Genomic DNA, 11,629 nt, shown 5'->3' with positions numbered 1-11,629 from the left:
TTTCAAAAGTAGTTCTGAATATATTATTATCAAGTTTCATTTTTTAAAAGTTACTATTGCAACTGATTACATTTTGTAGTTCGATGGGTGATATCTTATCTCACCAACTGTAATTCTATAATCAAATTAATTGATTATTGTTACCACTGATAAAATAAATTACTCGGATGTTTATTAAGTACTGTTTAATATCCTAAAAAGAAACTAAGATGGGTATTACATTCTCAAATGGCATTTTCCAATGTCTTAAGTTTCTAATTATATACGGAGCACCATAATAGCCAAAATAATTTATTAGTACATACTTATGATAGGTTAAGTAAAAAAAAAAAAGGATAGAAATCTTATACCGCATCTATGCCCATGTTATATGACACAATATACATAATCACCATATGTATAAAAAGTTTCACGTTTTAGCCTAGGGGAATGGTAGTTCAAATGACGTTTCCGTATTTAGAAGTAGTTAAAAATTCAATAAGTTTTGAAATTCTGATTCAAATTTGATTAACACGTAGTTTAAAAAGTGTCTATTAGCCTTTTTCTTAAATAAAGTCATATAAACTGAAATAAAGAAATAACATCATAGCACAAATTATTGAACCCGTGCTCCCAAAATTTCTATCTGTACATACGCGACTTTCAAGAAATGTTGTAGAATATATCAATTATTTTTATAATTGCATAAAAATAAAATTATAAATATATGTTGAATAAAATTATAAATATATATTGGGCCCGTGCTGGCACGGGCTCTGGTATCTAGTTTAAGGAAAGAGATGGGTTTTGAGATATTTTGGTTGAATGTTAGAAGAGGGAGAGGGATAACTTTTGCTATTTTTAAGGAAAATGAATATGGGTCTTGTGGTGCTAATTTTTTGGCCCACAAGGTCTGTAATAGCTATTTGGGAAAATCACGCAAATACAACTTTTTAAAATGGTAATTAAAAAGATTGCAACTATTTTAAAAAATTTACACAAATACAACTTAGTCAAAATTTGAATTTTTTAATTACATAAATACAACTTTTTACATTCCTAAAATATTAATATAGTGGTATATTTATATTAATGTATTTCATAAAATATATAGTATATCGATGCACTTATATGCTTAACTTAACTTATATAGTGTATCGATGCACTTTGCTTAAATTATATTAATATAGTATTTCGATGTACATATATGCATATATAGTATGTAGTATATTATTTTATATGTTATAGTAACATTATTTGTGTTTGAAGGCTAAATTCAAAGGGAAAGTGGAAAAATCTTCAAAAGACGACTTAAAGGTACATGTTTAATATATATGGTATATGTATATTGTTGATGTCAGGTATAATTAATATTATTGCCTTCATCATATTATTAATGATAGGTAGGAAAGGAGAATTTATAGGGACAAATTAAGGAAAAAATATAACTTGTATAAATTTGTTACCATATCTATACTAAATTGACCATATCTAAAGATTTTTTTCCTTTTATCATTTATAGGGTATATTTTGTAGATTCTGTAAATTAAAAAATAGTTGTAGGTTCTGTAAATAGTTGTATATTTACTAATATTTGTGTAAGTTCCCCTAGCTATTTTATGCCAATTTCTTAAATCATGATTAATGTATGTCAATTATATGTCTTAGCTGATACACTGTGCCATTTTCTCGTTTTCGAGCTAGTTCAAAAGAGTAATTTGCACTTTTGTCCCTATTTTGTGTTGGTCTATAATTTTTTCCCCTCATAACAAATAATTTTTTCATGAGGCATAAGTTTATATTTTCGCATCATAATATCTCACAAGTTATGACCCGTATAATTTGTCTTTAAAGAACTTATGCCCCGCTAGGCATAAATTCGATTGCTAAAGGCCAAAAATTTAAGAGCAGCCCATTTGAAGGCCAAAAATTAAAGACCAGTCCATTTGAAGGATAAACCATGCAATTACTTGGGAATTTTGCACGATTTCCCTTCTTTGGGGGTGGTCTTTAACTTTTGACCTTCGCCTAAATTACCTCGAGGTTCTGGGTTCGAGCCCCGGTTTAGTCACAAAAATAAAATAAAAATCGCAAGGCAAGGATTCGCGAAAATTCTGCCTTATGCGGCAGACTTTGCCTTAAGGCATAACTAAAAGTCTGTCGTATACGACAGACTTTGCCTTATAAGGCAGACTTTTATTTATGCCTTAAGGCAACGTCTGCCGCATAAGGCAGACTGTAGTTATGCCTTAAGGCAAACTCTGTCATATAAGGTAGACATTTTGCAAAGCCTTGCCTTGCAATTTTTTTTTTTTTTACTGAGCGGGGGTCCGAACCTAGAATCTCAGCTTATTCTCGGCCACCTTTTTAAGCGAAGGACAAATATTAAAGATCAGCAATTTGAGGGGCAAAAATTAAGGACCAGTGCCTTTGAAGGAAAATCCACCCAAAAAATTGCAATTACTTCAAAACGGGTCATTTGCGCGATTACCCTGGTCTTTAATTTTTGTCCCTCAAATTGGTGGTCTTTAATTTTTGTCCCTCAAATTGGTGGTCATTAATTTTTGCCCTTCGCCTCATACCATGAGGTTTGGGGTTCGAACCCCGGCTCAGTAAAAAAAAAAAATCTCAAGACAGAGTTTTGTAGCAAAGTTAGGCCTCGGGCGAAATTTTGAATGCAAAACTCCACATGCAGCCAGAGTTTTGCATGTGTGGTAGAGTTTTGCATTCAAAATTCTGCCTGAGGTAAACCTCTGCCTTGCAAATCTAAACCTTTGCCTTAAGAAATTCCTTATTATTACTTTTTTACTGAGCTGTAATTCGAACCCAGAACCTTGGAGTATTAGGCGAAGGAGCAGTGGTCTTGGAGGACAATCCGCACAAAAAAATGCTTCAAAACAAGGTGGGCTAATAAATGGGCCATACTTCACAGCCCAACATTTGCAGAAAAGCGAACCCAACCAATCCAGATAGTTCTGATCATTAGGCCCAAATTACCATCAGTCTCAATCAGCTGAAGTTCTCACATTTGCCTTTCTTTCTTCAGAGCTCCGAGCCGAAGTGACACGAGCGAGTCGGAAAAATGTTTCTGCGAAGAATAGCGAGGCCATTGATGATGATGGCGAAAGTGAAGGAAACAACAGGGATCGTAGGTCTTGATGTAGTCCCAAATGCTAGGGAAGTTCTCATTAATCTTTACAGGAAAACCCTAGATGAGATCAAAGCTGTGCCGGAAGATGAAGGATACCGGAAAGCTGTGGAAAGCTTCACGCGCCACCGTCTTAGTGTCTGTCAGGAAGAAGAAGATTCGGAAATGATTGAGAAACGGCTTGGTTGTGGACAGGTTGAAGAGTTAATTGAGGAAGCACAAGATGAGCTTAAGCTTATTGGCCACATGAACGGTCCGTACACTAACAAACTTCCATTTTTACTTTATATGAGTGTGCATTTCTATGCAATTGTTAAACCCGGGATTATTATTTTTTTCCTTTTTTTGCTCTTTATTAATTATATATATTGACTGAATGATTGATGAGACAATAGTAGATCATGTGTGTGTGTGTGTGTGTTTTTCTTTCTTTGTTAATTATTTATTGAATGCAGGGATGAAGGTGAACTGTTATGCAATTTTTAAACACGCGGAATTTTTTTACATTTTTTTGTCCTCTTTGATTATACTGAGTGAGTGGTTGATGAGACAATAGTAGATCTATGTTTTGATTTGCCTGTTTGGTGCTATGATTATGGTCTTCCTTTCCACCACTGAAAATTTATGAATAATTATCCTAGGTTTATAATGTGAGCATAAATTAAAATTGGCTAATTTTATTGTGATGTTCACTTTGTCAAGAAAAATGGTCTTCCTGTTAACATTTATGAATAACTTATCTTCATTAAGTTTTAGGTAATGATTATAAAACAAAGAGAAGTTGACGCCGGAACATCGGGGGTGTGCCAATATTGGCGAGTTTAGGAACCCCACCATGACAAGATAGCCAAAATGAAAAAAGAGGCCACCTTTGTTGGCTATATCCAAGGATAAAGAATATCAATTTTAATTCCCTTACCTCCCATATCTTGAGTTGGACCTCGTTAGCGGTATCTAGGAAACTCTTCTTGAGATGAAGATTCATCTTCAACTAAGGGATTGAAGACTATCATTATTGGCTTCTTCATTTTGGGCTTGGTTTTGAACAGCTCCTTGCCTTGCGAGTTGTGCTCTAATTCCCAATCTTGGGCTTGTAATTCCTCTAATTCAATATCATGGAGACGAAGATTTTGACATCTTCGAGGCATTATTGGATCTTACAAAGGCACAAAGTGTGAACAATGCACCAGGAAAGAATGGAGGGGTCACAAATTGTCTCACTTAACATCCAGACTCCTTAAGCAATGTATAGCCCATTAAAGGTTATGAATGTCAGGATAAGACCATTTCGAAAAGAATGTCAGGATAAGAAAAGTTTTGCTCTTTGTTCCCATCTTAGTTATAGGTGAATTACGTCATTATATTCCTGGCTGATTTCACGAATATCGCGCCGAAAGTCAAATGGAGTGTAAAATTGTCATCTGACGGTATTTCAGCCAGAAATATGTTGGTTGTTGGAGTTTCTCTTTATGCAATATAAAAGTTCAGTCGACATGTGCTTTATTGATCATAGACATTACCTAGAGATCAGCCTGATAGCAGGCTGTATGGTTGTTCAAGGATTTGCATTAGAAGCAATGAAGCACCCAAGGATGTGATGCGTCAAATGTCTTACATCCTAGCTTGCGAAAGTTAGGTTTTTCTTTTGTCGCTCTCAGTATGCATTGTGCAACTTTCAAACTCCTATTTTCTTTATATGTTGTTCTTAGCAGTGCATGTTCATGGCCTACAAGTAGTGAATCTGTACTAGTTTTCGTTGCCAACAGTGCGCATTTAGTGAATTTTCTTCCAAAATTTGTATTTCCTCATGTTTGCTGAAGTTTTCTTTTGGATTATGAATAGGTCCGCTTAAGCAATTTACACTCAACTTCCTTTTTTGAGTCAGGTTTTAGGTATCCATTGTGTGATAGATTTGGATAATATTATAGAAACCTTAAAATGTCATGTTTTCATGGCTCTAATATATGACCGTTGCCTCTCCTAATCTGAAATATTTGATTGACTCTCTCTCCCCCCTCCCCCACTATAATATTTTCTCCAGTCTTGTCCTTGTTGGTGCAAACTTCGTTCTTTAGGTTGATAGATCTGTTGCATAGAAGTGCATATTGCTACACAATAAATAAATCTTTCTAAAATTACTCCACCTCATTATTTATGTTGGATGATGCTAACTTTGAGATTTATTTTACATGTGATCATAATCGTCCAAGTCTATGCCATTATTATTAGTAGTTCAGTACTACTAATACCCAACCCCCCAACCCCTCGCCCCCCCCCCCCCCCCCAAAAAAAAAAAAAAAAACCGCAAACCATGTCGAGCATCTATATTGGTCTCTATCCGCGGTGTTTGCCTATAATTTTTCTTTTTTGTTTTCTTGGTTTTTGATAAATAAATTTGAACCCTTATTATTCCCACATCCCAGTTACTAGCCTAAACATATTTGCTCTAAATAATTAAACTGCATCATCTACTCACTCTACTGACTACTCCATTCTTCAACATTTAGCCACTCTTTCCTACTTTTATCATTCTTATTGTCTGAAAAAGATCTTTAAAGTATCATTCACTCTCAGCTTTTTTAAATATTAACAGTGAATAATAAATATTTTTGAGAAATATGTTGTTTCTAATTTTGGATAGTTATAATTAGGGGTGTTCATGGTTCGGTTTGGGTCGGTTATTGGTTAAAACCATAACCAAACCAATTTAGTCGGTTTTTAAATGTCTAAAACCATAACCAAACCAAGTAAAATAATAACCACCGGTTTGGTTATTGTCGGTTTGGTTATTGTCGGTTTGGTTCGGTTTTTCAATTTATGACTAGCCGTGACAATTCAAATATTCTCTCTCTACATTCTTCAAATTTCTTATGAAGCTCTTTTTTTCCTCACGGCCCACAAGGGCGAACTTTTTTGCATATTGAGGGAAAGACATCGATGGCAATGTAAAATGAAAAGAGATAGTAGGATTTTTACTTTTTACCCTTATGCTTACGACTTATTAGAGTTGGGCTTGGATTGTTGGACTTGGACATATTCTTTTAAGACGTGGGCCTTAAAAATAAGTAGACCAAAATTAAATTAATAATTAAAAGGTATAAAATATCTTTAATTATTTATGAAAAGTTAATATTATACATATAAATAATTATAAATTTTATGTATATAATTATCGGTTTGGTTCGGTTATTTATTCGGTTATTTTTTACTATAACCATAACCAAACCAAATATTATCGGTTTTTCAAATTTAAAACCAAACCAAATCAAATGTCGGTTTTTTTATTCGGTTTGGTTAAATTTTCGGTTTGGTTTTGGTTTTAACCAAAACTGTGAACAGCCCTAGTTATAATTAGGATAGCCTCACAACAGTTTGCAACAAAGGGTTATTGGGCTATACCATTGCAACTGTTGAAGTGTTTGTTTAGTTGGTCCTTTTATGGGGCAGTCAGGAAAAAGCTTCTAGCCTGATCATCAGCGTCAGTTCCAAATCGAATTTGTCGCCATACTTTTATTTGGTGGTCTAAACTTGTTAATCTAAAACTTGCTAACCCATGTGGTATTGTATAGCTGATTTTTTAGACGAGATAAGAACTTAAGTTAAAGTTGCTATTTGCACTATGTAAATCTTGGTTTTTACTTTACAAGGTCAGTTCGCTGCTGATATTTACGCAGCCTTTTGCATCAAAGGGACAAATATCTGGACTCTACTTATATTTTCAAGCTTATTAGGCTTTTTTTTGTTGCGTATTCATCTCTGTTTGTTAATTTGTTGTTGTGTACCCATTTCTGTGTGTTAATTTGTCTATCACCGGGGAATCTGAACATCACTTTCTTTTTTTATGCATGCTTATTTTGTACGACAAGCTAGTGGGCAAGTCTTTTATTGGAGATCCTTTAATCTGGGTTCAAATAAATAGAGCTACTACTACTACATAAAAAAATAGAGCTACTAACACTCTGACAGATTAGTGGCTTTCTTTTATTTATTTTATTCATCTTCTTTTTAGACTGTTAAGAAAATAAACGTTGGGCCTAACTCAAGCCCAATAACTAGCTCATGAAGACTATTTTCGAAGACTATATAAGAAAACAACCACATATTCCTTCAACAAATGTGAGAAACTTAACATCTCCCCGTATGCCCAAGATTGAACATCTGGTGCATGGACAATATAACGTGGAGGCTCAAATTGGGCAAACCAAGAATATGTATGAGTTTGGCTTTAGTACCATTTTAAGATAAGGAACCTTGGGCTTAAGTTAATCTCAAAAGATGCTCAGGAAATGAGGATTATAAGACCACATAAGGAGCTTATAGCCGATTTCCTCAACTAATACTAGATACTTAACATAGACTTTTGTTTTGTGCCGAGTGGATTACTGAAAGGGTGAAAGAAGTTGGGATTGATAAAGAAAGGAGAAAAGAAGAGATTCTGAAAATAGAGTTGCTTGATTTTTCACTTAGGTTATTGAGATTTCAGTAAAGTTCACAAGTAACCGGAAAAAACATGTAATTACATACTATAAGATCTCCTAAGTACAGAAGTGTATGGATTCAGATTTTTCCATATTTACAAGGTATGGCTTCTTGGCTCTTGCTATATTTACATATTTTTAATAATCTTAAAACTCCCTCTCAGGTTAATGTTTACATGTTGTGTACTCCTAGCTTGCTGTAAATATACTCAGTTGTGGAATTTTGAAGTAATCTGGTAAGAGTATCTACTAACTAATCATTTGAGTTGATAAAACTTGTAATACTGCATCTCAGACTCAATCTTTTGTCGAATTAAGTGACAATTTCTATGTGCTTCGTCTTTTCATGAAATACAGAATTTAAAGCAACCTTTAGCTGCGTCTGCTAAGAAATACAAGTCAAGATAAATTACAATTTAGAGAACAAAACTGAATCGTCATTTTATGCTTGTTTGGGATGTGATGGTGAACCGTAAATTGGAACATGCGTGACCTATATATTGAATTTTTTGTCCTATTTCATATACTTATTTTACTATGTACATCTGATATTTTACTTTTCTTTTTCACTTTTTTTATGCATTCATGTCCATCAGAATGCTTAAAAGTCTACAGGTAGACACATGTGAGTTTCGTTGCATATGCTACCTTTTTTTTATGGATATTAGAGTATTCATTACTTACTCTTTTGCTTCATTATTCTGTGGTGAAGTGGTGTCTTGTATGCCAAGCTTGATCATCCCCCTCCCCAATCCTTCCCCGCTGCCTAATGAGTAAAGAGCTAAATTTGGCTATTACACAGGAGCTTGGTTTACCCTGTGCGCACCCGAAGGGTAGCGGCTGCGGGTTCCCATGTCATATAAAAAAAAAAAAAAAAAAAAAGAAGAGCTAAATTTTTGCATAGAGTTTTATGTAGAAATCAAAAATATGTTTGATCATAAAAAACATCTTACTGGTCCTTCTTCATGATCCATTAAGAGAGATCTCACACGCAGATTTCTTTTGGGGAAGAGGTTGATTTAAGTTCTGAATGGCATGAATCAACCCCTTTTGGGTGAAGTTATGAATTGCTGTTATAAGTGCTTAAGAGTATTTTCTGTTTTATTTTCCATATAACCTAAAGCCATGATCAATGATTTTTCTTCCAGAGTGGAAACCTTGGGGTATTCCCGATGATTATGAGTGTGAAGTTATAGAAAATGATGCTCCAGTACCCAAGCACGTTCCCCTTCATCGTCCTGGTCCTCTTCCAGAGGAGTTTTATAAGACGCTGGAGGCTGTTACTTCTGGCAAATTGGAGACTTCAAAGAAAGATGAGCCTGCAATTGCATCAGGTGAATCACAATCGAAGTAGAATCTTCAATGGTCTCTCTTTGTACTGATCAACCCATGTCAAGATCCAAAACTGAATGTTGATACACTCATCCGTGGGTTCTTCTCTTTGTGTTATTTCTATATAATCCTTTTAATTGGACTGACTGGTGTTTGTTGACACAAAAGCTTGAATCATTAGTTAATAAGAACAAACCGTGTTGGTTCTTGCAACGGGTGTATTTATTTCTGTAGTGAAACTATATAACAATTTTCCGATCGCTGGAAAGCATCACACAGTTAAATAAGTAGCCATTTTCATTTGTGGTTGAGGTAAAGGTGTTTGGGGCAACACTCTCTAGTTTTGTTTCACTGTTATAAGTCGGAGGCTGTGTCTGAGTCAATGCCCTCATTGCTTTGAGCATTGTTACTTAAAAAAGAGGTTTTCCCTTCGTACAGCTCCGACTGGTCTGTGTCTTGTCCATTTTTATTTTAGACAGTTCTGGCCTCATTTTGATGTTCATGGGGCTGGGGTAATGTGTACCCTCAATAATCAGGACATCATTCTCATTTGTTCAAAAGGACAAATTGGAGGCCCTTGAAAGGGGAATGTTGCAAAAGATTCCTTGCAAAATTTATTAGTCACTAATGTCGTCCATTTATTAGGACTTTATCCACTAATATGTTTTGTGTTTTCTGTTATAAACTGATTCCTTATTACTTCATTTCCGTTCTTTCTTGACAATGTGATGGTGGAGTTGAATTACAATAATGTTAATTGAAATGGGAAGCCTGCTTGGTTATCTGACTTATGCATAAGCTTTAGTTCTGAACAAGAGTTGGCAAAAATTTCCAAGTTACTCAAAGAATGGAGATATATGTAGTTTAATTATGACTTTATGAAGAAACAACATCACATATACCATCTTTTATTAGTGCTTTGTGAATTTAATTTTACCCGTAAGATTCAGCTTCTCCAAGTAGTATATGTAGTATGTACTAAAAAAATAAGAAGTATGCCAACCTATTAACGAGAAATGATTTCTCTCCGTACAATATCACTAGAATCTTCTGAAATGATGTCATTGACTCATCTAGCCGTCCACGACAAATAAGTATGTGTAGAATTTGTTGTGGATTCTGACATTAGTGTGAACATGTTGAATTGAGCTTGGTTGTTGACGTTTTAAAATGTTTTGTCACCAACTTGGGTCAACCCAATGACTTCATGTAGCGTTAGTGTAAGCAAGTTGAGTTGAGCTTTAATAGTTGGATGTTCTATAATTATATAAATCCTATAAAAAAAACGTTACTACTTTGGGTTAGTATATCTCTTTCAGTTAAAAAACATAAGAAAAAAGAAAACGTTAAAAACCTCTCTTGAGAAAGAAATGATATATCATATATCAAATATGAAATCATTAACATTTCACTGGAGATTAACGATCATTATTATCATTAGTCAATCAAAAACTCTGTTCTCATAGTTTGGGTTAGGGTTTGTTTTTCCTTTTAGCAATAATAATCCAACTTCATGGGCTTCTGCCCTTCCTGTTATCATTTAGAATGTATATAATAATACTATATAAAATAGAAAAACAGACCTGGGCTTTGTATCGCGAATTGCCCTTCTTTTGGGGTGGTCTTTAAATTTTCTTTCCTTATATTTGAAATCTTTAAATTTTGCCCTTCGGTTAAAACCCATAGGTTTCAGGTTCAAACTCACACACAGTCAAAATTTTAAAAAAAATTCGCAAGGCAGAGTTTAAAATTCGCTATGCCCTCACCGGCATACACTTGTGAAGGAATTACCAAAGTTATGTCGGACCCTAAGCATACTTATGCCTTTATGGGCGGACTTGGCATAAGTATTTGGGTTCGGCATAACTTTGATAATTCCTTCATAAGTTTATGCGGTCCCATATAAAAGTTTGCCCATTAAAAGTATGCCCCCATGGGCAGACTTTTAGTTAAACATAAATAAAAGTCTGCCGGAGGGGGCAGACTTTGCCTTGAAGCATATATATATTTATTTTTTTTAACTTTTCAAGGTAAACTTTTAGTAATGCCTTAACTAAAAGTGTGTCCCATAAAACATAACTAAAAGTATACCCCATAAGGCGTAAGTTTTCCTTAAGGTATAATTAAAAGTTTGCCTTATAAGGCAAAGTTTAAATTTTGCTATATGCCTCCGCATACTTTTAGTTATGTTTAACTAAAAGTCGCCGGAGGGGCAGACTTTGCCTTATATATGTATATATATATATATATATATATTTTACTTTTCAAGGTAAACTTTTAGTTATGCCTTAACTAAAAAGTATGCCCAAAACATAACTAAAAGTATGCCCATAAGGTGGAACTTTTCCTTAAGGCATAACTTAAACTTTGCCTTATAAGGCAAAGTCTATGCCTTAAGGAAAAGTTTTTGCCTTATGAAGCATAATTTTGTTATGCCTTAACTAAAATTTTGCCCCATAAGGCATAACTAAATTATGTCTTAGGAAAAATTACCTTATGGGCGGACTTTTAGTTATGTCGGATCCGGCATAACTTTAGCTTTTCCTTAAAGATTGTATGACGGATCCGGCATACACTCCCCCAGTCCTGCCTTGCGAAATTATTTTTTTATTTATGCTTGAGCGAGGGTTCAAATCCAGAACTTCATGTATTCGCCCACCTTTCCAAGCGAAGGGCACAACTTAAAGACCAC

The 11,629-nt window shown here is 34.4% G+C and overlaps 1 protein-coding gene across 1 annotated transcript; it reads left to right on the top strand.

Annotated features, from left to right (window-relative positions):
* Positions 1-2,986: 2,986 nt before the first annotated feature.
* Positions 2,987-9,248, top strand: LOC132056504 (probable NADH dehydrogenase [ubiquinone] 1 alpha subcomplex subunit 5, mitochondrial). The gene is made up of 2 exons (XM_059448731.1): positions 2,987-3,380; positions 8,754-9,248. Exons 1-2 carry the CDS (start codon positions 3,062-3,064, stop codon positions 8,957-8,959), a joined length of 525 nt encoding a protein of 174 aa, XP_059304714.1. The 5' UTR covers positions 2,987-3,061; the 3' UTR covers positions 8,960-9,248.
* Positions 9,249-11,629: the final 2,381 nt, after the last annotated feature.

Source organism: Lycium ferocissimum, chromosome 5 (assembly GCF_029784015.1).
Source record: "Lycium ferocissimum isolate CSIRO_LF1 chromosome 5, AGI_CSIRO_Lferr_CH_V1, whole genome shotgun sequence".
Taxonomy (NCBI): Eukaryota; Viridiplantae; Streptophyta; class Magnoliopsida; order Solanales; family Solanaceae; genus Lycium; species Lycium ferocissimum.
The sequence above is the reverse complement of the archived record's forward strand: the minus strand, read 5'-3'. Positions and strand labels throughout refer to the sequence as shown.

What these genes read in the sequence shown, in the direction of transcription:
- LOC132056504 (XM_059448731.1), top strand. Translation starts at nt 3,062, where the DNA reads ATGTTTCTGCGAAGAATAGCGAGGCCATTGATGATGATGGCGAAAGTG. An exon ending in GCTTATTGGCCACATGAACG is followed by an intron (nt 3,381 to 8,753) that starts GTCCGTACACTA and finishes TTTTTCTTCCAG; the next exon opens with AGTGGAAACCTTGGGGTATT.